This window comes from Microtus oregoni, unplaced genomic scaffold, assembly GCF_018167655.1.
Source record: "Microtus oregoni isolate MIOR12 unplaced genomic scaffold, Mior012 000209F_ref0000067, whole genome shotgun sequence".
In the NCBI taxonomy this organism is placed as follows: domain Eukaryota; kingdom Metazoa; phylum Chordata; class Mammalia; order Rodentia; family Cricetidae; genus Microtus; species Microtus oregoni.
Genome location: NW_024544867.1, coordinates 212326 through 238811, shown reverse-complemented (window position 1 = coordinate 238811; position 26486 = coordinate 212326). Strand labels below are relative to the sequence as shown.

Below are 26486 nucleotides of genomic sequence, written 5' to 3'. Positions count from 1 at the left end.
GGTTCAGGGAACATCTCAGGAGAGGAGGCAGAAAGATTACAGGAGCCCGAGGGCCAGGATGACTGCTGTATAACAGTTTCTTCCTGACAGGACAAACATGGTGTTCCCAAGAACTCTCAACAAGATGGCTGTCAGCACAAGACCTGTGAAGACTACTACATCAATAGACACACCAATATGGACGGGGGTTTACTTTCAAAGGTGAACCAATTTCCACACTGCCTACCCCATCCCCATAGGAACAAGATCTCAGCCCTAAAACATACAAATAAGAGCAAATACTAATAAAACAAATATAGGGGCTAGAAAAATGGCCTAGTGGTAAAGAGTACTTGTTCTTGCAGAGGACTCTTATTTAGTTCCCACCACCACCCACAGGGTGGCTCACAAACATCTGTAACTCCATTTATAGGGGGTCTGATGCTGCCTTCTGGCCTGTGGGCATCAGGCATACCACACATGTGCACATACATACATACATACATACATACAAACAAAACATTCAAACATATAAAATAAAAATCTTTTTAAAAAATCTTATAGACGCTGGGCGGTGGTGGCACATGCCTTTAATCCCAGCACTCAGAAGGCAGAGGCAGGCGGATCTCTGTGAGTTCAAGGTCAGCCTGGTCTACAAGAGCTAGTTCCAGGACACGCTCCAAAGCCAGAGAAACCCTGTCTCGAAAAACAAAAAACAACAACAAAAAATCTATAGATAGATAGACAGACAGACAGACAGATAGAAGAGGTCATAAATTCCAGAGGAGGTGGTTAGAGAGATACAAGAGTTGGAGAGAGGGAACGTGGAAAGGATGCAATACAGCAATAAAATCTTCAAATAAAAATTTTTAAGGAAGCCAGGTGGTGGTGGCGCACACCTTTAATCCCAGCACTCGAGAGGCAGAGGCAGGAGGATCTCTGTGAGTTCGAGGCCAGCCTGGTAGTTCCAGGACAGGCTCCAAAAACTACAGAGAAACCCTGTCTCGAAAATACAAAAAAAAAAATTTTTTTTAAGGATAAAAAATAAAAGTAATTTGCTGAGCACAGTGGTGCACACCTTTAATCCTATTATTCAGAAAGCAGAAGCAGGCAGATATTTTTGAGTTCAAGGCCTGCTTGGTCTACATAGTGAGTTCCAGGACAGCCAGGATTATACAATGAGAACCTGTCTTAAAAAAAAAATAGCCCACCTGGAAGACAAGGAAGTTACGAGCTTTGATGAGAATACCCAACTTCTCTAACTCTTCACTGTATTCATGTAGCTGGACAACTTTGTTGTTGATCTTGTACTCAGAAGAGCCCCCTACAAGACAATGAATGAGTTAGCAAGGGTCAGATAGTCCTCCCATCCTAGCAAATGAGTCTATCTGCTTCCTTGGACTCAAAGAGTCTTTTGATCAGCCTTACCCACCTACAATGACACGGGCAAAAGTTCGGTCCTCAGCACCCTCCTCAGAGTAGACCATGCTCACAAAGGCTCGGTTAGCAGCTGGCTTGCCCACAGGAGCTCCATGTATCAGGTCCCGCAGAGTCTTTACCCGCAAGTTGCTGGTTTTCTCACCAAGCACAAAGCTGATAGCATCCATGAGATTTGACTTACCTAAGAGAGAAGGGGATGAAGCAGAAGAGGGAACATTAGGAAGATGGAAAGGAGAAAAGCAATAAAGGACATTGAGAATAGAAATGTGTTCTTTTCTATTCTATTTTCTAATATCAGACTAATGGAAAAGAGAAAATAAACTGTTGTCAGAAAACTGGGTCAATGACTTAGGAAAAATAGTTCCTTTGCAGTTAAATAAATTACTTGTAGGAGCTGAGCCAGACACTAAAACCCCATATAAAGAAACAGGTATTCATAGAATGGATTGTTCTACAACCTTTACTATGATAACATAGAGGTATTATTTTTACCTTGTAAACCCAGTAGCTTGACCTCAACCATGCAAAAATAAAAGCAGGCTGGACTGAGGGGGCAAGACAGAAGAGTTCTAGAGATCTGTTGCACAAAAAAAAGTGTGACTGTTAAAATGTAACACTGTTAAACTGTACATTAAAAGTGGTTAAATTGGCTGGGTGGTATTGTTACCTGCCTTTAAATCCCAGCACTTGGGAGGCAGAGGTAGGTAGATCAAGGTGAGTTCAAGGCCAGCCGGGTCTACAAAGTGAGTTCCAGGACAGCCAGGGCTGTTACACAGAGAACAAAAACTGTCTCCAAACAAACAAATAAACAAACAAAGAAAGGCTAATTTGGTAAATTTTTAAAAGTGCATGTTCCAGTTATAATACATTATAAAGCACCAACATTGGTTATGAAATGAAATATGTGGCCACATTCAACCTAATAAGTAAGTTATTATAATCACACTCAAACCTCTAGGAAATATAGCAAATAAAGGAACCTGGTAAACAATACAAGAAAAGCTTAAGATAAAAATAAATTGTGTAGCTAGGTGCAATGGTACATTCTTTAAACTCCAGAACTTGGGAAGAAGAGGCAGGTAGATCTCTGTTGAATTCCAGGCCAGCCTTGTCTACATAGTAAATTCTAAGCCAGTCAGATCAACATAGTAAGACTTTGTCTCAAGCAATAACATCAACAAATCAAAACAACCCCCCAAAGACTAGAGAGACTAAAAGGAAAACAGGTATAGTAGCTTGCTTCTAACCCTAGCCCACCTTCAGGGGACTAAAGCAGGAAAATTAAGGATTAAGAGTTCAAGATTGGCTCAGTGCTCTTCCAGAGTATCCAGATTTGGCTCTCAGCACCCACAAGACAGCTCACAATCATCTGAAACTCTAGGTTTCAGGGGATAAAACATCCTCTTCTGGCCTCTACCAGCACCAAGCACACGCGGTACACAGATGGACACACAAAACACACATAAGAGTTGAAGGTCAAAGCCTTTAACCCCAGCACTCAAGAGGCAGAGGAAGGCAGATCCGAGTTCAAGGCCAGTCTGGTCTACAGTCTGGTCTAGGACAGTTAGAGAAGCCTTATCTTGAAAAAAGCAAGAATTCAAGATCTCCCTTAGCTTTATGAGTTAAAACAAAACAAGATTGTGGCTATTACAAATAATGCTGCTATGAACATAGTTGAACAAATGCTTTTGTAGTATGATTGGGCATCTCTTGGGTATATTCCCAAGAGTGGTATTGCTGGATCCTGAGGTAGGTTGACTCCCAATTTTCTGAGAAACTGCCACACTGATTTCCAAAGTGGTTGCAAAAGTTTGCGTTCCCACCAGCAATGGATGAGTGTTCCCGTTGTTCCACATCCTCTCCAGCATAGGTTGTCATTGGTGTTTTTGATTTTAGCCATTCTGACAGGTGTAAGATGGAAACAACTTAGATGCCCCTCAACTGAAGAATGGATAAAGAAAGTGTGGCACATCTACACATTAGAGTACTACTCAGCAGTAAAAAAACAATGGCATCTTGAATTTTGCATGCAAATGAGTGGAAATAGAAAACACTATCCTGAGTGAGATAACCCAGACCCAAAAATACAAATATGAACCTTCATCCGGAGACAGATGGAGATAGAGACAGAGACCTACATCGGAACACTGGACTGAGCTCCCAAGGTCTAGTTGAAGAGCAGAAGGAGGAACAATATGAACAAGGAAGTCAGGACTGCAAGGGGTTGGTTCACCCACTGAGACAGTGTGCCTGTTCTAATGGGAGCTCACCAAAGCCAGCTGGACTGGAACTGAACGAGCATGGGGACTGGGACTGAACGAGCATGCGATCAAACTGGACTCTCTGAATGTGGGTGACAATTGGGGCAGACTGAGAAGCCAATGATAATGGCACTGGGATTTGTCTCTACTGCATGTACTGGCTTTTGGGGATCCTATTCTATTTGGATGCATACCTTCCTAGGCCTGGATGGAGGGGGGAGGGCCTTGGACTTCCCACAGGGCAGGCTACCCTGCCCTTTCTTAGGACTGGAGGGGGAGGGGAGGGAGAGTGGGTGAGCGGGAGGGAAATGGGAGGAGGGGAGGAAGTGGAAATTTTGAATGGTATTATTTATAAAGCAATACAAAAAAGAATGACACTACAAAAAAAAAAGAAAAGAACAAATCTTTAAAAAAACAAATTAAAAAAAAACAGGACTATAGGATGTTCCACAACACAAAGGGCCTGCTCTTTTAAAAAACTCGCTATCTGTACCAGGAGAGGAGGTAGGGCTTTACTAGCACACACAAGACCCTGGGTTCCATCCCCATTACTAAATAAAGGCAAAATAAAACATGGATGTTACTATAGGTTAATCTTTTATTTCATTATAGGAAAAAATTTCTACACAGTCCAAGTTGGCTTTACAGTCACAAGCTTCTTGCCTCAGCCTCCCACATACTAGGATTACAAGTGTGTGAAATCCCACCCAACTTGAGAGCATGAACTATGATTGGACTCATTCAAAAAAAGAAACATGAACATTTTGGGAAGGAATTAGGGAAGCTTGAATATATATTAGATAAACTGAGCAACTATAGAAGCTTGAAGCTTAAAGAAAAACTGGATAAACGATGACACACAAAAAATTTCCTTTGTTGTAATAATGAAATAGTGATAAGACAGGATAATAATTTTATATGATGCTGAAGCAATTAAAGGGGAAATGCTAAGTCTTTATTTTCAAATGTTTAAGTGGGCACATGAGAAAGAGAGAGACAGACAGACAGAGAGAGAGAGAGAGAGTCAGACAGACAGACAGACAGACAGACAGACAGACAGACAGAGACAGAAAGAGACAGAAACAGAGACAGGCTCTGTATATTGACCATACTGGCCTGGAACTCAGAGATCCACCTGCCTCTGCCTCCAGAGAGCTGGGATTAAAGTTGTGCACCACCACACCCTGCTACCACATATATGTTTGCCAATGTTCATAACAAAACTTGGGAAGAAGCAAAGGAATAAGAAAACCCATGAACAGGCCATTGAGATGGCTCCACAGATTAAGGCACTAGCCACCAAGCCTGCTAACCTGAATTTGATCCCCAGGACGCACATAGAGGGAAGAGAGAACTGACTCCTGCAAAGCTGTCCTCTGATCCCTACACAAGTACCAAGCTTGCCACCCAAACGTAAGGACCTGAGTTTGGACTCTTTACCATCCACTTAAAATAGCTGACTGTGTTGGTGTATGCCCATCACCTAGCATTGAAAGTGGAGACAAAGTACTGAGTCTGCTGGCCAGGCAATACAGCCCAGTTGATGAGGTCCAGGCCAATAAGAGACCCTGTCTCAAAAAAATAAGCTGGAGTTGCCAGGTGGTGGTGGCACACACCATTAATCCCAGCACTCAGGAGACAGAGGCAGGTGGATTTCTGAGTTCGAGGCCAGCCTTGTCTACAGAGCAAGGCTCAGAACTGTTACACAGAGAAACCCTATCTTGAAATAAATAAATAAATAAATAAATAGTTATTGTGGGGGGGAAAGACACTAACATCAACCATACAAACACACACACACACAATATAAATGTCATTTTAAAAAATAATTAAATAAAAACATTAAAGAGGAGCCGGGTGGTGGTGGCGCATACACGCCTTTAATCCCAGCACTCGGGAGGCAGAGGCAAGTGGAGTGTGAGGCCAGCCTGGTCTATGGATTGGGTCCTTAGCTACTGAGAAACCCTGTCTTAAAAAAAAGAAAGAAAGAAAAGAAAAAAGAAAGAAAGCATTAAAGAGTGAAACTTGATATAATTCTGAGTCTGCTCAGATATGTACACTGAATCATACATTTGGAAAACTTTTTGTACTTTTTGAAATCACTCAGTCCAGTCTCTTGATTAAACAAGGCAAAAAGAAAGAAATGTACCAAAACAAACAAACTTGAGTAGCAAAACCAGTACAAAGTTTTTGATTTTTTTTTTTTTTTGGTACAGGGTTCTACTATGCAGCCCAGGTTGACCTGGAACTCATAGCAATCTTTTTGCCTTAACTGCACAAGTACTGAGATTATGGGTGTGTGCCATCACACCTAGCAAGTATCAGGTTCTCGAACTTTTAAAATTTGTTACCAAAATTATATCACTAGTATACTATTTTTAACATACTTGGCTTCTTTTAAACATCCAATTTGTGTGCAAGCATGAGGAGGTCAGAGGTTGATGGTGGGTGTCTCTTTTTTAAATAACTGTTCATCTTATTTTTTGAAACAGGATCTCTCTTGGCCTGGAAGCTCACCAACTGAGCTATATTAGCTGGCCAGCAAGTCCCAGGTATCCTGCAGTCTCCTCCTCCCCAGTGCTGGGTTATAGGTATAGAGCACCACACCCAGCTTGCTTCCTAAGTGGGTGCTGAGAGTCCAAACTCATGCTCGTGTGGCAAACACTTGACAGACTGAGCCATCTCCGCAGCCTTCTCTTTTGTCTGACAGCACCCTGGACTCTTTTTAATACTTACTAAAATACCAATGCATAATCAGCTATTTTCTTAAAAATACTACATCACATGATTCATACAACTTTGTGATTCATGTTCACATTAATTACCCAATTTAGCTTATCCAAAAGTCTTAGGAAATAGGCATTTCCTCTACTTTAAAAAGGAAGAAACCTCGTCATTCCTCAAGTTAAACGTGCCAGTTCTTTCCTTCAGCTGACAGGGTGACAAAGCAGTCTACCTACATCCAGCTTCAAGATCCTTGCTCATTGTCTTTCATTCTGTTACTTGTTTGCTAAAGACCTTCAAAAATCAGCCTTGCGAGCCTGAGGTTGTGACCCAGCTGAAGTGTGTGCTTATCTAGCAGTTCAAATCCAAACGCTGTATTAAACCAGGAGGAAGTGCACGCCTTTAATTCCAGCACTCTGGATGAACTAGAGTTTGACACCAGTATGGAAGATGAGATCCTATCTCAACAAATGAACAACAAACACCAAGATCAATTTGGTGTTCAATAAAGAACAGATCTGCCAGGTGGTGGTGGAGCATGCCTTTAATCCCAGCACTCTGGAGACAGAAGCAGGTGGATATCACTGAGTTCGAGGCCAACCTGGTCTACAGATCCAGGGCAGCCAGTGCTATAAAGAGAAATCCTGCCTTGGCTAAATGAATAAATAATAAATAGACGAATGAATGAATGACAGATGTATTGCTCTACAATCTAGACTGTCTCGCCATTGCAGCAGAAGTAGCACATAACATAAAGTGGAATTTGGTCTTTCAAGCACCAATTTCCAATCTTTGAGCTTCTTTCATGAGTTTCAAGGATTAACATCTCACAACTACACACAATTCTTCAATGCTGCAAACATTTTTCTAATGTGCAGTGTGAACACTAACAAAACATCTCAAGAAATAGCTTCTTGAGGACACTCATACTCTAATGGTGAAGATACAAAGCAGGTACTATAAATTTGTGACAGAAAATAAAAGTCTGAGCCAGGAGGTGGTGGCGCACACCTTTAATCCCAGGACTTGGGAGGCAGAGGCAGGCTGATCTCTGTGAGTTCCCGGCCAGCCTGGTCTATAGAGTGAGTTCCAGGACAGGTTCGAAAGCTATAAGGATGGATGGATGGGCAGATGGAAGGAAGGACTCTGTGCCTGAGAGAGAGAGAGAGAGAGAGAGAGAGAGAGAGAGACAGAGACAGAGACAGAGACAGAGACAGAGAGAGACAGAGACAGAGAGAGCATTTTACAAAGTGGGAACCAAGATCAAGGAGTGCTTTATAGAGCCAAGTTTTGAAAGATATGGAGAGACAGAAGGCAGGTGTGGTATAACACATTCAGCATTTGGGAGGGGGAGGCATGACTAAGAGTTTGAAGCCCAAGATACTGTCTCAAAAAACAAAAGAATAGAGAGGGTAAGAACTCAGGTCAAGGGCTTTTTCAAAATAGCTGGGTTATAATTCTAATAAATGCTGAGAGGACTGGATTTTAACAGGTGGCACGATATCAAAACCCTAAGAAACTTAGTCGCATTAACCCTCTAGGCCAGTGGTTCTTTTTTCTTCCCAGAGACAGGATTTCTCTGTGTAACAACTCTAACTGTCTTGGAACTAGCTCTGTAGACCAGGCTGGCCTCGAACTCAAAAAGCTTCACCTACCTCTGCCTCCCGAGTGCTGGGGTTATAGGCCTGCAACCACCATCTGGTGCCAGTGGCTCTTAAATCTTGTTGGGGAAGGAAGTAACATGTCATCATCACCCCATCCCAGGACCCTGGCACTGTCAGGAGACATTTTTGATGGCCACTTCTGGGAAGTGGACGTGCTGTCATTTAGAGGGCAGAAGCCAGGAATACAGCTAAACACAGGACCAACCCCACTGCAAAGTGTGCTGCTCAAGTGCCAGGGTTGGGAAACGTTGCTCTAAGCAAAGAACAAAACACAGGCAAGAGTCCAGGGAAAATATTTGCTATAAGCTACTTTAAGGCAAGACTGGCCTGCCAGGGCTGGAGAGATGGCTCAGAGGTTAAGAGCATCGCCTGCTCTTCCAAAGGTCCTGAGTTCAATTCCCAGCAACCACATGGTGGCTCACAATCATCTGTAGAGGAGTCTGGTGCCCTCTTCTGGCCTGCAGGCATACACACAGACAGAACATTGTATACATAATAAATAAATAAATATTAAAAAAAAAAAGACTGGCCTGCCAGGCTAGAAAAAGAGTAAACTAGAGCAGCTCTGGAGTGGAGGAACACAGCCAAGATTCCCAAATGACATTTCTAGGAATACGTAAGAGGAGTTCACATGCTATAAATCATTAAGACATGATATATTAAGATATCAATTAATTTATTTTATATAATTATATATGATTAATATTACTAAGATATTAAGATGATTATCAAGATATTAAGATAGTAGACTTAAGTATGAAAAAATAGGCTTACTTACTACCAAAATCAATATATCGACTACCAAAGTCAATTTAAGCTATCAGCTTAACCCCTTTTCTACAGAGCATTTATAACAGCCTAAATACACTTTGTACTTTATCTTCTAAAGTAAGTTTGCTGCGATCACGGACTTGGCTTATTTACCGCATAAACTTAACCGATAAACCCCGAAACATTCAACAAATGTGGCAAGCCAACAAGTTCAGGTTCATTACGGCTTCCTGATATGAAAGGAACAAATGGAGGCAACAATGTCTTAAGTGCGTAGGGTGCGAAGGTCGGAATTGCACTCTGTTGAGCAGAGGGCCGCAGCTGAAAAGAAGGAAAAAGGAACTGGAGTGTTCTAGTGAGACGCGCGGGTGTGGAGGAGGCTGGCTAAAACAGAGAGTATACTACTAGAGATCCGACGCACGGCAGAGATAACGGTCCCAAAGTTTCCCAGAGGTGTCAAATTTAAGACAAGGAAGGTGGAACAATACAGACCGGAAAGGAGCCACCAGCCAAACACTGGCAGCAAGTTCCAGGAACGCCTCTTTTGGCGGGAGGGGTTTGGGCGGGGCAACGCACAGCTCGGCCCATACCATTCCGGACCGAGGGGTCTGCACAAAACTCGGCCAACTGACATCTGGGAAGAGACTCAAGTTAAGTGCATGGCAGAAGGGGGAGCGAGATCGAGATGAAAAATACCAAGAGGAGCAAAGGACATTTGAGGGTTCACAACGTCTCAGGTTGCATGGGATAGGTTCTACTACTATGGAGACAGACAGGGGGACCTGACCGGGACACCCACAGGGCCGCAGCCGGATTTATCTCACCAGAGCCATTGGGTCCAATGATGGCGGTGAACCTCTGAAATGGTCCGATAATCTGTCGACCCTTGTACGATTTAAAGTTCTCAATCTCAATCAGTTTCAGGAAACCCATGGCAGCGGCGCTACCGTAGGAGAGGCCGCCCCTCGCTCCCGGGAACCGAGGTTAGCCCGCGCGGGAAATACCGCGGTGCAAGCCGGGTGTACGGTAAACCTCGCGATAATAAGTTGAAGCTAATCAGATTTCCGGCTTCCGGTGCCAGGGAGCAGTCACTTCCTCCTGTAAGAGCGTTTTTTGTTGATTGGCTCGTGCGCGTGCCGGGAGTTTGGACCCCGCCCCCCTTTGTAGTTGCTTCGCAACCGTCTAAGCAACCGCGGACTAGATTTGGGAAGCGTTAGTGCCCAGACGGATCGCTGTAGGGGAGAAGTGAAGGCAGGCGGGGCATGAGCCCACGCTTATTGAGACCGGTCGGAAGTTACAGCGTGGTTATGCCCTCCCGGCTCCCCAGGGCGAGTAGGAGGCGAGCGCTCTGCTGTTTTGGAGTCTAGCCAGTCTGGGGGCTCCAGCAAAGGGCTCAGTCGGGAGTTAGAAGGAGGCACCTTCGGAGGGGCGGGCGGTTTGGACTAAGAGGACGGATCTTAGGGAGGACTTAGGTGAGGTTAGAGTGTGAAGGAGGATGAGGGGACTCCTAGACAACGGAGATAGAAGTTGGGGAAAGTAGTGTCTGAGATCCTGCCTCTATCGCCCGCCCCTCTCTTAATTCTTCAAGCAGATTCAAAGACTGCCGTCGTAAATCCTAGAACCAACTTGGACCCAATCCACTTAGGAGCTTCAAAGTTGGAATTGTGTACTGAGAAAGGTATCTTGTGTGAACACCAGGGGTCCGAATCCTTAAGCCAGTGCTCCAGCTTTGTCCTCCCCCCCCCATCCGTTTCTCCCCAATCCCATTCCCACTGCATCTTATGTTTCTGCCTTTGTCTGACTCGCTCATTGGCGTCCCTGTTTCCCTCCTCTTCTTTATACCCATTTCTCATTTTCAATCTCTTTTCTTCATCCTTTCAACCACCTTCTATTACCTTATATCTGCTCATTACTAAGTCATGCTCTTAGCAACCCAGGTGTCTACTGAGTCATCCCTTTAGCAGCCTTATAGTATGGCAACAGTTTGAATTTATAGACTGGGGTTAGCGCCATTTTCAGAAGGTCGTTTCCACAGCTATTACAGTAACTTTTTTTCTTTTCTCTCTCTCTCTCTCTCTTTTTTTTTTTTTTTTTTTTTTGAGACAGATTTCTCTGTTGCTTTGGAGCCTGTCCTGGAATTGGTTTTGCCAGACAGGGTTTCTCTGTGTAGCTCTGGATGCCCTGGAACTCACTCTGTAGACCAGGCTGGCCTTGAACTCAGAGATCCATCTGCCTCTGCCTCCTGAGTGCAGGAATCAAACAAAGGCATGTGCCACCACTACCCAGCTCTGTAACTATTTTAAGATTCATTTTTATTTGTGTGTGTGTATGTTTATATATGTGTGTATGCCACAGACACAGGGCATCAGATTTCTTGGAACCAGAGTTACAGGTGTTTGTGAACCACCTGATGGGTACTGAGAGATCTCTGATACTCTGGAAAACTGGAAAGTGTTCTTAACCAGCAAGCCATCTCTCCAGTCCTATTTCTGTAGCTGTTTTTAAATAATGTCTAACAGCTGGGAAGAATCCTAAAGAGTCTAAGAAAGTGAGAAAACTCGGTTGATAGAATCTGATATGAAAGCTGAAAATGAAGCTCTGTTGGAAAAACAGTCACAATCAACAAGAGGGAATAAAATAACCAAAGGCCGTAATTGCATATAATTTAAAAGATTTTACTATTTAATTTTCAAAGATGAGATGGAGCTTAGGAGAAAATTAAACTGTATCCCTATTTCTAAATATTTACAAAGTGCAGTTTCAAATGGATTAAAAAATAAAGGAAAAACTTTAGAATTGTAGAAGAATGTTAGGAGAATATCTATGAATTTCGACTAGGGAAATAATTTTGTTTTAGGTGGGGGTTGATTGGTTGGTTTTAATATATTTTAGTTCTTTTTGTTGAGGAGGTAGGGTCTCTCCACATTGCCCTGGCTGTCCTGAAACTTACTATGAAGACCAGACTGGCCTCAAACACATAGAGATTCACCTGCCTCTGCCTCCCAAATACTGGGATTAAAGGTATGTGCCACCATACCTGGTCTTTTAAAAATCCTTTTCTACTTTCATATTTGATACCAACGAATATGGTCCATATCCATCCCCTCTCCAACGTCTCTGCCCTCTAAATCCTCATCAGATCCCCCTTTTGCTTTAGTAACTCAGAGTCCAATTAGTCCTGCCCATGTGTGCATGGTATGTCCTGCAAGAAAACTTACGTCAGCGATCATCAACTTCTAATAGTCCTTCAACTAGGGTTGGAGTCTCATGAGCTCCTTACCCATCCAGGCTGGAAGATTCACTGGGTTGCTCTTGTACAGGTCTCATCCAGATAACCACAGCTGCTGTGAATTCATGAGTGCATGGCCGTGTCGTGTATGAAAGACAGCATCTCATGGTACCCTCCCCATCCTCCAGCTCTTTACATCCTTCCCACTTCTTCTAACACAGTGTTCCTTGAACTTTGGACTAGTGGTGATACACATCTCATTTAAAGCTAGGCATTCAACAGTCACTTATTTTCAACAGTATGAACAGTTATAAGTCTCTGCATAAACTTGCCTACAGCAAAAAGAAGCTCTCCGACTGCAGTTGAGAGCAGCACTAATCTATGAATATAAATATATTTGTATTTATATATTTAAAAGGCAATTAGCAAAACAGTAGTAGTAGTAGTAGTATGGCCTAGGGCCTATGACCTCCCCAGACATGGACTTCTGACCAGCTTTACAGAACTAGGCATGAATTCCCTCTTGTGGACCAGGTCTCAAATCTAATCAGAGTGGTTGGTTACCCTGTAATAGCCATATCATTATTACACCAGTGGGTACATCTTACTTGGAAGGTTGGCATTTATAGCATGCTGGGTTCACTGCTAGGTAAGATGTCTTTTTGCCCTGGTGGCCTGGGTAGCACCTTCTGGAACTATGAAAACTAGCCAGCATGGAGGACATTTCCTTGTTGGTCCTGATTGATTTCTCTATGCCCAGCAGCTAAAGTGTGTGATGTCTTTAACGGTAGACTCTTACCATCTAGTTAGGGTGAAAACCAAGGGAAATAACAGGAGCCTATGTTTTAGGTGCCTCTGAGACCTCCCTAACAAATAACCTGGCACTGAGATTTATATTTAATAACTCATTTCTTCTGGGAACAGCATTAGTATCCATGATGGTTATTTTTGAAACAGGCCTATGTTGTCCGGGATGACCTCCAATTTTTAACAGTCCTCTTCTCTCAGCCTCCAGCTGCTGGGATTATGAGTTTGAGCTATCACACTTTGCAGCAGACTTCTTAAATAGCTAGAAACACTTCATCCAAAGAAAAAGATGGGTACATGCTACAAAATTTAAGTTTACCAAAATTCACTCTTAGGATGTGAACTGAGGGCTGGAGGAGGGCTCAGTGGTTAGAAGCATTTGCTAGGTGGTGGTGCACTTATTTAATTTCAGCACTGGGGAGGCAGAGGTAAGCAGATCTCTAGTTGAAGGCCATCTTGGTTTACACAATGAGTTCCTGGACAGCCAGGACTACTGAGAAACCCTGTTTTGGAAAAAAGGAATGATAAATGTTCAAGGAGGTAGATTTACTCTGGTTTAAATGTTACATAACATATGTATGTATTGAAACATAATAACCAATAAATATGTATAGTTTGACTTATTTTTTTTCGAGACAGAGTTTCTCTGTAGCTTTGGAGCCTGTCCTGGAATTCGCTCTGTAGACCAGGCTGGCCTCAAACTCACAGAGATCCACCTGCCTCTGTCTCCCGAGTGCTGGGATTAAAGGCGTGTGCCACCACCACCCAATGTATAATTTTGTTTTGTATACCTACAGAAAATAAAATTTTTAAATGCAAAAAAAAAATCCCTAAAATGAACACAAGATGAATGGACACTTCACAAATCAATAAGCAAACGGTCAAACACATGTGAAACCTCATTAATAATAAAGATAATTGCTATTAAAGTCAATAATTCTAAACTGATGAGATGGCTTATCAGGGTAAAACATTTGCAACCAGGCTTGACCTGAGTTTGAGCTCTGGGTCCCACATGATGGGAGGGGAAAGTCAGTTCCTGCAAGTTGTCCTCAGACCTCCACAAGTGCACTGTGGTATATCTGCACAGACACATCAACATACAAACACACCATTACTGTTTTGTAACCATAACTGTTTCATGGGCTTTTGTTCTGTGAGTGTGTGTGGAAGTCAGAGGACAACATAGAGGAGTGAGTTCTCTTCCACCATGTGGATCCAAGAGGTACAACGCATAAGGCCTGGTAACAAGCACCTTTACCCACTGTTCCATCTCATTGGCCCCTTTGTGTTTTAATATTGTATTTTATTTAACCCAATGTATCTCACTTGACTACTGAACAGTTACACAGGGCTGGTGGCTTTAGATAAAGTCTATCTTCCACTAAATATTGGTTGAGACACTACATTAGTTTCATATTACTGCTACAACAAATCATCCTAAACTTAATAAACTAATAAAAACTTATTTTCATACAGTTCTGGAAAGCAGAAGTCCAGATTGGGTCTCAGTGGACTAAAATCAAGATGGTAATTGGGTTTATTTCCTTCTGGAGAAACTGAACTGGCTTCTCTGTGGGTCCCAGGGATCTGAACACAGGTCCTCATGCTTGCATAGCAAGTGCTTTACCCACTGAGTCCTCTCCCCAGCCCTGGACGCATTCTTTAACCCAGACTTTACTACTTTTCCCTTGTCTTTCTAGGTGTGAGACTACCCTTTAATGAGACATTTATCCAGCCCACCCTCTCCTTAAAATAGCCTTGCTCAAATCAATAGCCATGTCTTTTTGGTTAACCTCGGTGGTCTCTACATTGGCCTTCTAGCTTCTTCAGTATTGTTTTCTGTTGCCCACTCATCACACAGACATGCAGCTTTTCTGAAATAAAATTTCCCCTTTATTTTATTACTTACCTAGTCAGATATGTAGTCCATGTTCCTTCATATGACACATAAGTGGTGGAGGTGGGGAGTTGCAAACATAACTCTATTATTTCTCCTCATACCAGGGTCTCTTGGAGACAATCTAAAGACAAGCTTTATTGCATCTATTTTATTTAGTGAGGGGAGGGGAGCATGGGTACGCACATGTGGAGGGCAGAGGGCAGCTTGTAGGAGTCGGTTCTCTTTCTAACATGTAGGTTTCAGACATCAAACTCAGGTCAGCAGGCTTGTTGACAAATATTACCCCCTGAACCATCTCACCAGCCCTTAAGACATTTTCTTGAAACTAGTTCTTATTCTGTATTTGAAGAGGACCTTGAACTTCCAATCCTCCTGTCTCCATCTCCCCAAAGTGCTGAGATTATAGGCATGCACTACTCAATCCAGGTTTTTGTGGTACTGTGGATTGTAGCCAGGGCTTCACGTATGCTAGACAAGCACATTACCAAGTAACCCACACTCCCAGGCCCATTACTACAGGCTTTTTTTTTTTATTTTTATTTTTTTTTTTTTTTTTTTTTTTTTTTTTTTTTTTTGGTTTTTCAAGACAGGGTTTCTCTGTGGCTTTGGAGCCTGTCCTGGAACTAGCTCTTTTTTTTTTTTTTTTGTTATTTTTTTTTAAATTTATTTATTTATTAAGGATTTCTGCCTCGTCCCCACAACCGCTTCCCATTTCCCTCCCCCTCCCCCGATTAAGTCCCCCCCCTCATCTGCTCGAAGAGCAATCAGGGTTCCCTGACCTGTGGGAAGCCCAAGGACTGCCCACCTCTATCCAGGTCTCGTAAGGTGAGCATTCAAACTGCCTAGGCTCCCACAAAGCCAGTACGTGCAGTAGTATCAAAAACCCACTGCAATTGTTCTTGAATTCTCAGTATTCCTCATTGTCCGCTATGTTCAGCTAGTCCGGATTTATCCCATGCTTTTTCAGACCTAGGACAGCTGGCCTTGGTGAGATCCCAATAGAACATCCCCATTGTCTTAGTGTGTGGGTGCACCCCTCGTGGTCCTGAGTTCCTTGCTCGTGCTCCGTCTCCTTCTGCTCCTGATTTGGACCTTGAGATTTCTGTCCGGTGCTCCCGTGTGGGTCTCTGTCTCTGTGTCCTTTCATCGCCTGATGAAGGTTAATATTCCTGAGGATGCCTATGTGTTTGTCTTTGGATTCACCTTATTTAGCTTCTCTAGGAACATGAATTATAGGCTCAATGTCCTTTATTTATGGCTAGAAACCAAATATGAGTGAGTACATCCCATGTTCCTCTTTTTGGGTCTGGCTTACCTCACTCAGGATAGTGTTTTCTATTTCCATCCATTTGTATGCAAAATTCAAGAAGTCCTTGTTTTTTACTGCTGAGTAATACTCTAATATGTATATATTCCATACTTTCTTCATCCATTCTTCCGTTGAAGGGAATCTAGGTTGTTTCCAGGTTCTGGCTATTACAAACAATGCTGCCATGAACATAGCTCTTGTAGACCAGGCTGGTCTCGAACTCACAGAGATCCGCCTGCCTCTGCCTCCCCGAGTGCTGGGATTAAAGGTGTGCGCCACCACCGCCCGGCTTACTACAGGCTTTTAAGAGCCAGTCCCAACACACCTTTTCAATTTGTCTCACCCCACTGTCTCCCATGGTTACAGTGCTCCAGGCAATCTGGCCTCTCTTCAAGTACTCCAACTCTTCCTATTTCTATAACTTCCAATAACCATTTTGTAACTGTGAAATAGTTGACACAACAAGAAAAATATATATAGCCCATATGTAAGTTTGGAAGTCTGACAAAATAGCAATCAATGAACCAATTCCCTAACTTAAAGTAGGTGTAATTATAATCTTAGTACTTGAAAGTCTGGTGAAGTATTACAACTTCAAGCCAGCCTGGGTGACAGAGAAATCCTGGTATAAAACAATCCCCTCAACATAGTGAAATTACTGGTCCCATTGAAATGTCTTGTCTCTTTTCAAACTACTCCCTATACTGTGAAATCTACTATTGTTCTATCTGTAATATTTATTTTGTGTGTGTGTGTGTGTGTGTGTGTGTGTGAGAGAGAGAGAGAGAGAGAGAGAGAGAGAGAGAGAGAGAGAGAGAGAGAGAGAGAGAGAGAACATATTGGGGGTTTTTGTTTGTTTTTTGAAACAGGGTTTCTCTGTAGCTTTGGAGCCTGTCCTGGAACTCGCTCTATAGACCAGGCTGGCCTCGAACTCAGAGATCTACCTGTCTCTGCCTTCCGAGTGCTGGGATTAAAGGTCTGTGCCACCACTGCCTGGCCAATGAATAACATTTTTTTTTAAGTTTTTCTGTTTATATTTTGAGACAGAGTCTGGCTATGTAACCCAGACTGATGTCAAACTCATGATCTTCCTGCCCTGGCCTTTTGAGCGCTAACAAAGGGAGTTGAACCTTATCTTTTTTTTTTATCAATTAAATTCATTCATTTATTTTACATTATCTTTTAGATACCTGTTTTAGAGCTGCTTACAAAGATTTTATTAGTTCCTTGGGGATTTTGTACAATGTGTTTTGATCATGCTTACCCCTCCCCCAACTCTTCCCAGATCTAGCTCCCTTTCCCTGCCCCCACCCAACTTTATGTGCTCTTTTTTTTCACCCATCATGTCGGGTTTGTGCTGACAATATATTATTGGATTGTGACCTTCTACTGGAGCATGGTCAATTTAAGAGTAGGGTGCAGATTGTGGTGGCACACACTTCTTTTGGTTTTTAGATACAAGGTATCTTAGTGTAACCACCCTGGATGTCCCAGAACTCAATTTGTAAAGTAGGCTAGCCTCAAACTCACTAAGATAAGTCTCGGTGGCACACACCTGGATTCCCAGAAATCATGAGGCGGAGGCAGGCAGATCTGAATTCAAGGCCAGCCTGGTCTACTAAGAACAGGACAGCCAGGGCTACACAGAGAAACCCTGTCTTGAAAAACAAAAATAAAGCCGGGTAGTAGTGGCACACACCTTTAATCCCAGCACTTGGGAGGCAGAGACAGGTGGATCTCTGTGAGTTTGAGGCCAACCTGGTCTACAAAGCAAGTTCCAGGACAGCCAGGGCTGTTATACAGAAAAACCCTGTCTCAAAAATAAATAAGTAAAATACCGTAAAAGGAGTGGGCTCTACACTCTTAAAGAAAACTGACTCTCCTCTCCCAGCAGCTATCAGTTGCCAACAGCTCCTTCACTGGGGTGCCCACTTCCTTTCTGTATGCTGGGATTTGGTCTAGCTTAAGTTTGCACAGGGTTTGTGCATTCTGTCAAAATCTCCGTGGGTTCACACGTGCAGCTGCCCCTGCTATGTCCAGAGGACACTTTCCCTGGTACTTTCCCTGTATCCATCTACCACCTCTGACTTAGTCTTTCCACCCCTTTTTCTGCAATGGTTACTGAGCCTTGGGAGGAGGGGATACAATACAGATGTCCCCTCTAGGGGACATTCTGCAGTCTCTTATTCTCTGCACTTGGGCCTGCTTACAAAGGCTTTAAGCTAAGGATTGCAATGAGCTGACTCGCTTTCAGAAAGATCCCCTTGGTGGCCATGGCAGAGAGGAGAACTTTAGAGTAACAGACCATCAAGGTTTCTGGGACTATTGTCTGACATTAGAGCAAAGCTTGACTTAGTGTGGTGACAGCAGAGACTGAGGGCACGGATAGGAAACATCAGAAAGTAAACTCAGGGTCATAACTGGTGAGATGTGGCAAGGGAGAAAGAACTAGAGGTACGGTATGGTGAAGGACAGTGCCAGCATTGATGCTTCATTCCACCTCTTGTTACTCCAGATGTATAAGTTAGACCTCGCACCAGATCCCAAGGAGATAGCAGCCATTGAGGCTAGAAAAAATCGAGAAAAGGAGCGACAATGCCGATTCTTCAATGTGCAGAACCGAATCATGGGGGTGAGTGGGTAATGGAAACCACTTTACAAGACTGGGGTTACTTCCCTCTTACACCTAGAAAGGAATGTAGCAGTGCATTATAGCCCCTCTGGATTCAAGAAGGCTGTAGGAGTGAAAAGGAAGGAGCTGGGGAGTCAACTTCATATGCCTGGACAGGCTTAGGAAGAGTCAGAATTGTGCAGGGACAAATGATAGGGTGACAGCTGGCTCCTCTTTGGTCAACTCTTGGACTGTAACTGGTTCTTGAGAAACAACACGGAGCCACAACAGTGTGTAAAGAATATTTAAGGGATTTTTGCAAGGCTAAATATGACAATTATATTTGTTATTTTTCCTGTTATGACAAAATGCCTGACAATACAAGGAAGGAGGGTTTTGGCTCAATTTGAGTATATAATCCATTATGGGGGGAAGAAGCAGGAAGGGGCTGGCCACTTTGCACCCACAGTTATGAAGCAGAATTCAGTTCACTTTCTCCTTTCTATTCAATACAGGTCCCTAATTCATGGTATGGTACTGCCCACAGTTAAGGCAGGTTTCCCCACTTAAAATGATCCAATCTAGAAACTTCCTTATAGACATGTCCAAAGGTTTCTCTCCTAAGTGATTCTAGATGCTAGTATTATTTATTTGGGAGGGGCATGTGGTATATACATGCTACAGTGTGAATGTGCAGGTCCAAAGATAACTTGTAAGAGTTGGCCCTCTCCTTCCATGATGTGGTTCTCTGGTATCAGACTCTCTCAGGCCTGAACTTTATCCACTGAAGCATCTTACCAGACCATGTTGACAATATTAACCTTCACAGCTGTTTATTCTTCACTAAACCGTATGCCCTTTTGTACCATTTTGAAATGTTTTAAGTAACTTACAATGAAAGAGAAAGTATTGATTAATAAAAAAGACACCACACTTTTGTTCAAAGCTAGGTCTGCTATTACGTATGTGGCTTTATGATATGTAATCTATCCTGTCCTCCTCTGTAAAATGAGACCAAATAAAGCATTGAGATGTCAACTTTGAAAAATCGGAGCATACTACCTGACCATAAGCAAACTGAAGTTTGAGTGGTCTGATCTCCTGGTTGCAAGAATTTCCTTGGGATCCACCCTATACCAAGTACTATGTTGGACAGTGGAGAAATATAATGATAGCTAAGGCCTAACTTCTACCCTGAAACAGCTCACAGCCTAGTGGAGGAGATAATAGAGCATCTGATGTCATTACAATTTGGACAATGGGTCCTAGATTATGAGATAGAACCTTCCTGAGCAAGTGTTGAATGGTAAACTGAAGTTGGGGTAAAGGAAGGAAAGGCTTTCCAAATGGAGGAAACAGCAAAGGCTGTGGGTTCAAACCACTAGACTTAAATACTTACAGTTCCTGAGACTAATGTGAGGGGGCAGGGAAAGAGGGCACAAAAAGATAAAGGCAAAAGCAGCAACTAGACCACAATGGTGTTTACAAGCTTTGTTCTGGGGTTAGAACTTTATCCAGTAGGTCCTAAAGAGAAGGGGGTAATTTCTAAACAGCATGTTAGAGCATTCAATGTACCGTGCAGAGACCCTACTCTAATTTAGCCCCTTTCTTTGAGATCCAGGTGGATGTGGAAGCCCTGAACAGCCAGGTGGAGGAACGAAAGATTCGTGAAGCAGTGGAGCGAAGCAATGATATGGCTTATGGTAAACTAAGGCTGGGGCAAAACAATGGTATAAAAGAGAGAGAGTGGGCTGGAGTTGGGCGACTCCTCCTCTGAATAGAGTCTGGGGCTCTGGGAGTGTTAAGACAAGTCAGATGAGGAACAGAGACAGGTTGACTGGGTTCTGTTCTGGGTTGTCTTCATGTCCCTGTCAATCACTCCTAGATACCAAGCATGCACACTATGATCTGGTAGCACAGATGCTTGAGAAGGAAGAGGCAGAACGGGCATGTCGGTTATCCAAGAGAGTGCAGGATTTTCGGGAGCAAAGACAGCAACTCAAGAATGGACATGAATTTGACTTCTGTGATCCCAACCAACTCTATGAGCTTCCAGCCTCTTACTATGACAGAGAACCATACTTTGGCCCAGCCAGCATGCAGTACTTCCTTGGAGAGGACCTGGAGAGGGAGTCACGCCTGAAAATGCAGCAGGAGCAGTTCAGATACAACCTGGACAAACAGCTGCAGGAGCAACAGGCAGCCAGAGACGAGGAGGCGCGTGCAGGTCAGTAGGCTAGCAGGGAGCTCACCTGATCTGGGGATAGCACTGTGTAAGGAGGTAGTTACACATCCAGCCGAGGCAGAAAGGTTAGCCTCTACAAACCCTAACCTCCTTGACTTCCTTCAGCAACTGACACTGTAGCCATTATTTATGACTTCTTGGCACTGACCTGGGGGAAGCATTTTATGGTTCTATTTACTTTCAGCTTTGGGCTCTCCATAACTGAGTTTGTCTTTCTTTTATTTAATGAGACAGGCTCTTGCTATGTATATACAGCCTAGGGTGAGCTTGAACTCATTAATCCTCATTCCTCAGCCCCATGAATACTGGGGTTCCAGTCATGCACCACCTTGACAGCTCAGTTTCTGTCTTTAAAATAGGGATTATAATTTCCATCACATAGAATAGCAACTACCACTATGATACAGTCTGTGACCACACCCTTCTTTTACACTAGAGAAAACCTTTCCTGGGTAAGGCCATGTCTTTCTACTCATATTTCAACCTTCAATCACCAAGGTGTGATGGGGCCTAAGAACAATGAGACCCGTGTGTGGCTGGAGTTGGGAAAAATTTAGTAGCTTTGTTGATGCTGTGGCCGTGGCTGACATACCATTTTCCTCTTGATCTCTGAACTTCAACAATTTGTTATTGTTTTGGCCCTGGGGATAGAATCCAGGACATCATATATGCTAAGTACATACTCCTACCACTGAGCTATTTTCTCAGCACCCAAAACCTTTAATATACTTATATGCATCTCTGCCATTCACCTTACCAGGTTGTTGTAGTCTGATTATCTACTTGATCTCTCTCTCTCACACCAGAGAGGATTTTTTTCTTGGCGTGGGGAGTGTTGAGACAGGGTCTCATGAAACACACTGGCTTTGAACTTGCTATATAGCCAAGGATGACCTTAAAGTTCTGATCTTCCTGCCTCTATCTCCCAAGTGCTGGAATTATAGGCATACACCACCACACTGGACTAGGCAGGCAGTTCTCTGAGACAGGAGCTAATTCTGTGGTATCCTTAAAACCTAACAAATAACCTGTAGACTGAGGCTTAGAAAGATGAAATTACTTAAGGCCACACAGCTCAAATATGACAGAACTACATTGTTCCCCAAGTTGCTGTGCTTTGGCTATCCATGACCCCAAAGAGTAACTCCTTCCATATCACTAACTTTGACACTGACATCTGTATACACAAATATAAAGTATGCCAAACAAATAGGTAATGAGTGAACCTGGACTGGGGACTAGAAGAGGCAAGTACAATGCCCTGGCCTATTTCCCTGTGTAGCTTTGCTTAGTGATCAGCTGCGCCTAGCCGTGGACACAAGAGCTGCTGAACTGGCCAGGCTGGAGGAGTCCTGCAAAGCAGCCATGAGGACTGCTATGGCCAATGCCAACAAAGCCCAGGTATGTCCTGACTATCCAGTGCACTAAGCCCACCCCAATTCCTGAACAAAGTCCTGGGGGAACCTTACCCACAACTTTCTCCTCACACCCAATTTCAAACCAGTGCAAGTGTTCTCATCTACCCAAGAACTCCCCACTTCCACCTAAGAGCCTATTAAAGCATAAGTCGCCTCTCCCCCTACCTCCACATACAGGGTAACTTAAGATCCCTGATCTCAGACTAAATGCAGAGAAATGCCCTGGCCATTCTCTCCCCCTCCATCATACCCTTAGGGTCATTAAAAATCCACGCTATGTCTCTCCCTTCTCTGAGATTAGTACAGCTGTATTTTTCCCACCCCTTCAAGTAAGTTTCTTAAGACTGGGCCCTTACACTGCTTATATTTGGGGGACCCACCAGGCAGCTAAGCAGGCCCTGCTGCAGCGCCGTGAACAGCAGCAGCAACAGGAGGCCAACCTCACGGAGATCAAGAAACAAATCACCAGTGATCTGCTGACTGAGAATCCTCAGGCTGCCCAGCGCCCCCACGCTCCTCACAGGGTCCTGCCCTATTGCTGGAAGGGCATGACTCCAGAGCAGCGAGCAGCCATCAGGAAAACCCAAGAAATACAACGACAAGAGAAAAAGGAACAGCGCCAAGCAGAAAAGTCCGTGGAAGCTGAGTGGGGACGCCAAACCATCAACTTGGCTGAAGCAGCACTGGAGCTAGAGGAACAGGAGAAGGAACTGTGTGCAGAATTCCGGAGGGGGCTGGGCTCCTTCAACCAGGAGTTAGCTAGGGAGCAACAAACCCAGTGAGTTCTAGGGTGTATCAATGGGGAGGAAGGCTGAGGGTAGGTGGGAAGGGATGACAAGGAAGGACCAGGGACAGGGAAAGCACATCACCTGTGTCCTTGAATTTTCACAGGCAAAATTATCTGAATTCGATCATCTACACCAACCAACCTACTGCCCAGTATTTTCTGCAGTTCAACACCACCAGCCGCTGAACACAGGATGGTGACCTCCTTTCTCACCTATCAATCTCACAGGTGGCTAGGAGTCAAAAAGAAAATGCTACATACCCCTATCTCCAATCTCTTCTCAGTAGGAGGGCACTGAGCCCAAACCTCCACTTTCTACCTACCCTAAGTAATAAAGTTGCTCCATACAGTGAAGCATGTGTTGTAACAGAATACAAGTGTAAAATACCACCTTTCCCACTCCACGCTGGGGCTCTTAGCTACCCAGCCTCAGAGCCTGCACTCTTTCTTTCCCCATGTTAGTTTCCCAGTATACAAGAAAGCTCACACCCTGTAAATTTGAGAATTTATTAGGCACAGAGGGTGACTAGAGCAGAGTTACGAAATGGCTGTTAGGTTTCCTTCACGCTGAAAAGAAGCTGGTGTTTTTCTTGTCTTCACCCTTTAAGGCTGCATTCGAATGGCCCCATCCAATCGGATGACCTCTCCATTCAAGAATGGGTTCTCGATTATGGTTTGTACCATCTGAGCGTATTCATCAGGGTCACCCAGTCGATTGGGAAAGGGCACCTGACTGGCCAAGAAGTTGCGCACTTTCTCTGGAAGGGTGGTGAGCAGTGGGGTGGCAAACAAACCTAGACAAGAGACCAGAATCCAAAGTTCATTCTTGTTTTCAGAGTTACTTGTTTCTTCCTCACGTTAGTGCTAAGTTGCTGATATTTAGGTAGTGGGTACCTTCCCTCATCTGCCTATAGATCCCACCCAATTTTAGGTATGGCAAAAAAGAAAGAAAGATCTACCTGGAGCAATAGTCATCACACGGATGCCTATGGGAGCCAGATCCCGAGCAATGGGCAGTGTCATGCCTACTATGCCCCCTTTGGATGCAGAGTATGCAGCTTGTCCAACCTGGAAAAAGAGTGGAGATTGTAAGTGGGAGAGCCCCCACAAGTCATTCAGATAAGAACTTTGCCCCTGTCCACATACCTGGCCTTCAAAGGCAGCCACACTGGCAGTATTAATGATAACTCCACGTTGGCCTCCCTGGTCTGCTTCATTCTGGCCCATCTCCCCAGCAACTAGGCGGATCACATTGAAAGTGCCTAAGAGATTCACCTGGAGGGTGGGGAGAACCATGATGTAGGATCTAAGGCACAGGCTGCCTTCTGTTTGCTTAAAAAGCTGAATGCCCACAACCAGACATTTCTTATTCCTACCCCTGGAGATCTGCCAAGGCCTTACATTGAGAACCCGCTGGAAGTCCTCCAAGGTATGGACCTGGTTCTTCTTTTGGTTGTATGTCTTAATGGCCACTGCAATACCTGCACAGTTGACAGCCACATCTATGCGACCAAACTTTTCTTTCGCTAGAGTCAAAGCTGCTTGTACGTCCTTCTCAGAGGTCACCTTGAAAGGGTGAAGTGACGGAAAGGAATTTATTTCTTGACTTACACACACCACTAAACCTAGAGCGGAGGGCAAGCCCAGTCCTTGGATGGGAATAGAATTGTGAGAGCAAGAGAAAGGCCAAGAGAGAGTTGTGGTGGAACTAAGCGGAACATGGTAGATACTACAGAAAAGCATTGCAAAACAGTTTTTAAATCTGTACTCTCTTTGGATTCGTATGCCCCTGGTAATTCTCAGCTACTATGGATTAGGGCACTATACAACCTTGTTTTTGCCTTTTCTCTTTTGCAGTATTGACAAACTGAGGAGTCTCCCACATGCTAGGCAAGAACTCAACCACTGAGGTATATTCCAATACAACCCTGTTGAGAATTACAGGAACATGAACCAGCTTTTTTAAAAATCCATTTCTGCTGAGTTCAAGTTTTTCAACTCTGTACATACAAACTCACTGGGCAAGATAGGCATTTCCAACTATTCACATCTCCTCCAGGAAATTCTGCCGTCCAGTCCTCATCCCCATCATGCTGAGCCCTGGGTTCTTATTGCAGGTGTTCTCATGTCCTCAAGGACTCGGGTCAAAAGATAAAGGGAGCTGAATGAATTCACCACCCTTAGATTTATTTGTATGTTTGTGCCAGGGCACATGTGTGGAGGTCAGAGTCGGTTCTTTCCTTATACCATGTGGGTCCTGGGGATCAAACTCAAGTTGTTACGGATAGCAGCAGGTGCTTTTACTGGCTAAGCCATCTGATGGACCCTAGACATCACTCTTATGGGAGAACCCCTCTCAAGTTTCCCTTGCACACTCTGGGAGAGTCGTGACTCACGTTGGCTGGGGCAAACACGCAGCTCTCTCCCAACTTCTTGGCTTGGGCCTCACCCCCCGAGTTAGGTAGGTCCAGAAGCACAGCTGTGGCCCCTTGTCCCACCAGTCTTTTGGCCGTAGCCAGGCCAAGGCCCGAGGCTCCTCCAGTTATTACAGCGACCAGGCCCTATGAAGAGAGGTACACGGTGAACTGCTGTCCAAAGCACCCCCCACTTGCCAGTTCCACAAATCCGCGAAGACGCGGGGACAGTCAGTGACCCCAATGTGCTTCCTCTCCCCTCCGCTGGGACCAAGGGGAGGGGGAGGTGGGGGCGTGTCTCATCCCAGGCGTGAGTCTCCGTTAATCCCTCACACACATGCAGTTAAACGCTGATGTTCACCTACTGAGCCCAACTGCCACAAAACCAGGCCCGGATAAGCAGGACCCTTTACTCCCGATCTCTCCTCTCTAGCTCCTGCCAGCGCAGTCCTAACCTGCGTGAAAAACAAAACGTTAGAGGCACAGGGCAGTCTACCTTCACGCTCCGACACGCCGCAGCCATCTTGCACCGGTCTCGCCACCGGGAGGAGGGCTTTTAGGCTCTTTTGCACATGCGCTCGCTGATTGGCCCGCACAGAGCCGCCTACTGGGGCGGGGAGCTGCCGCCCCGCACAGTGGGGGGGTAGGGAGGTGGGGGCGGGGGGGGGGGAGGTGGGGGAGCATGGCCCGCAGCTCCCGGACCTCGGAAAGGGAAAAGTCGTGGCCGGGTTTCGTTTGTAGAAAGAATCTGGTGGCACCTGCATAGTATCACAGCGCTGCTTTACCCTGCTCTCTAGCTGACCATTTGACATGTAGCCAGCTCCACCAGAGCAAGACAGGACGAAGACAGAGACTGAGTCCCTTTCTCAGTAAAGTTTTCAAGTGTAAGCGAAACCGATTCCTATTTGCCAGGTTCTACCAGGT

General features: G+C 44.4%; 3 protein-coding genes across 6 annotated transcripts in view; 1 reads left to right on the top strand and 2 right to left on the bottom strand.

The window, feature by feature from the left end:
* Nucleotides 1-9858, bottom strand: part of Smc1a (structural maintenance of chromosomes 1A) — a 42320-nt gene extending 32462 nt beyond the window's left edge. Inside the window, exons 1-4 of one of the 3 annotated variants that reach the window (XM_041647699.1) lie at nt 9664-9806; nt 1912-1996; nt 1412-1600; nt 1191-1303 (exon numbers count right to left, since the gene is read on the bottom strand). In XM_041647699.1, the coding sequence (XP_041503633.1) occupies nt 1191-1303; nt 1412-1600; nt 1912-1996; nt 9664-9672 (396 nt within the window). In that variant the 5' untranslated portion in view covers nt 9673-9806. Of the gene's footprint in view, nt 1-1190; nt 1304-1411; nt 1601-1911; nt 1997-9663 lie in introns of all 3 variants that reach the window. The other 2 variants (XM_041647700.1, XM_041647698.1) reach the window with 2 other exon arrangements.
* Nucleotides 9814-23341, top strand: Ribc1 (RIB43A domain with coiled-coils 1). Its single transcript, XM_041647701.1, has 8 exons — nt 9814-9939; nt 10431-10517; nt 18603-18719; nt 20320-20401; nt 20584-20925; nt 22226-22344; nt 22745-23139; nt 23253-23341. Exons 3-8 carry the CDS (start codon nt 18603-18605, stop codon nt 23332-23334), a joined length of 1137 nt encoding a protein of 378 aa, XP_041503635.1. The 5' UTR covers nt 9814-9939; nt 10431-10517; the 3' UTR covers nt 23335-23341.
* Nucleotides 23342-23641: 300 nt separating this feature from the next.
* On the bottom strand, nt 23642-26158 carry Hsd17b10 (hydroxysteroid 17-beta dehydrogenase 10). Of its 2 annotated transcripts, XM_041647703.1 has the most exons (6): nt 26059-26158; nt 25545-25709; nt 24550-24714; nt 24295-24423; nt 24108-24216; nt 23642-23942 (listed from the first exon to the last, which is right to left on the bottom strand). In XM_041647703.1, exons 1-6 carry the CDS (start codon nt 26083-26085, stop codon nt 23752-23754), a joined length of 786 nt encoding a protein of 261 aa, XP_041503637.1. In that variant the 5' UTR covers nt 26086-26158; the 3' UTR covers nt 23642-23751. The 2 variants fall into 2 exon arrangements, with proteins under 2 accessions (XP_041503637.1, XP_041503638.1); XM_041647704.1 differs by lacking the exon at nt 24550-24714.
* Nucleotides 26159-26486: the final 328 nt, after the last annotated feature.

Excerpts from the sequence above, each read along its gene's own strand:
- Ribc1 (XM_041647701.1), top strand. The coding sequence starts at position 18,603 with ATGTATAAGTTAGACCTCGCACCAGATCCCAAGGAGATAGCAGCCATT. Across the intron at positions 20,926-22,225 it reads AGACGAGGAGGCGCGTGCAG|CTTTGCTTAGTGATCAGCTG; the intron begins GTCAGTAGGCTA and ends TTCCCTGTGTAG. Across the intron at positions 22,345-22,744 it reads CCAATGCCAACAAAGCCCAG|GCAGCTAAGCAGGCCCTGCT; the intron begins GTATGTCCTGAC and ends GGGACCCACCAG.
- Hsd17b10 (XM_041647703.1), bottom strand. The coding sequence starts at position 26,085 with ATGGCTGCGGCGTGTCGGAGCGTGAAG. Across the intron at positions 24,424-24,549 it reads ACTTCCAGCGGGTTCTCAAT|GTGAATCTCTTAGGCACTTT; the intron begins GTAAGGCCTTGG and ends CCCACCCTCCAG. Across the intron at positions 24,217-24,294 it reads TGGCTGCCTTTGAAGGCCAG|GTTGGACAAGCTGCATACTC; the intron begins GTATGTGGACAG and ends CTCTTTTTCCAG.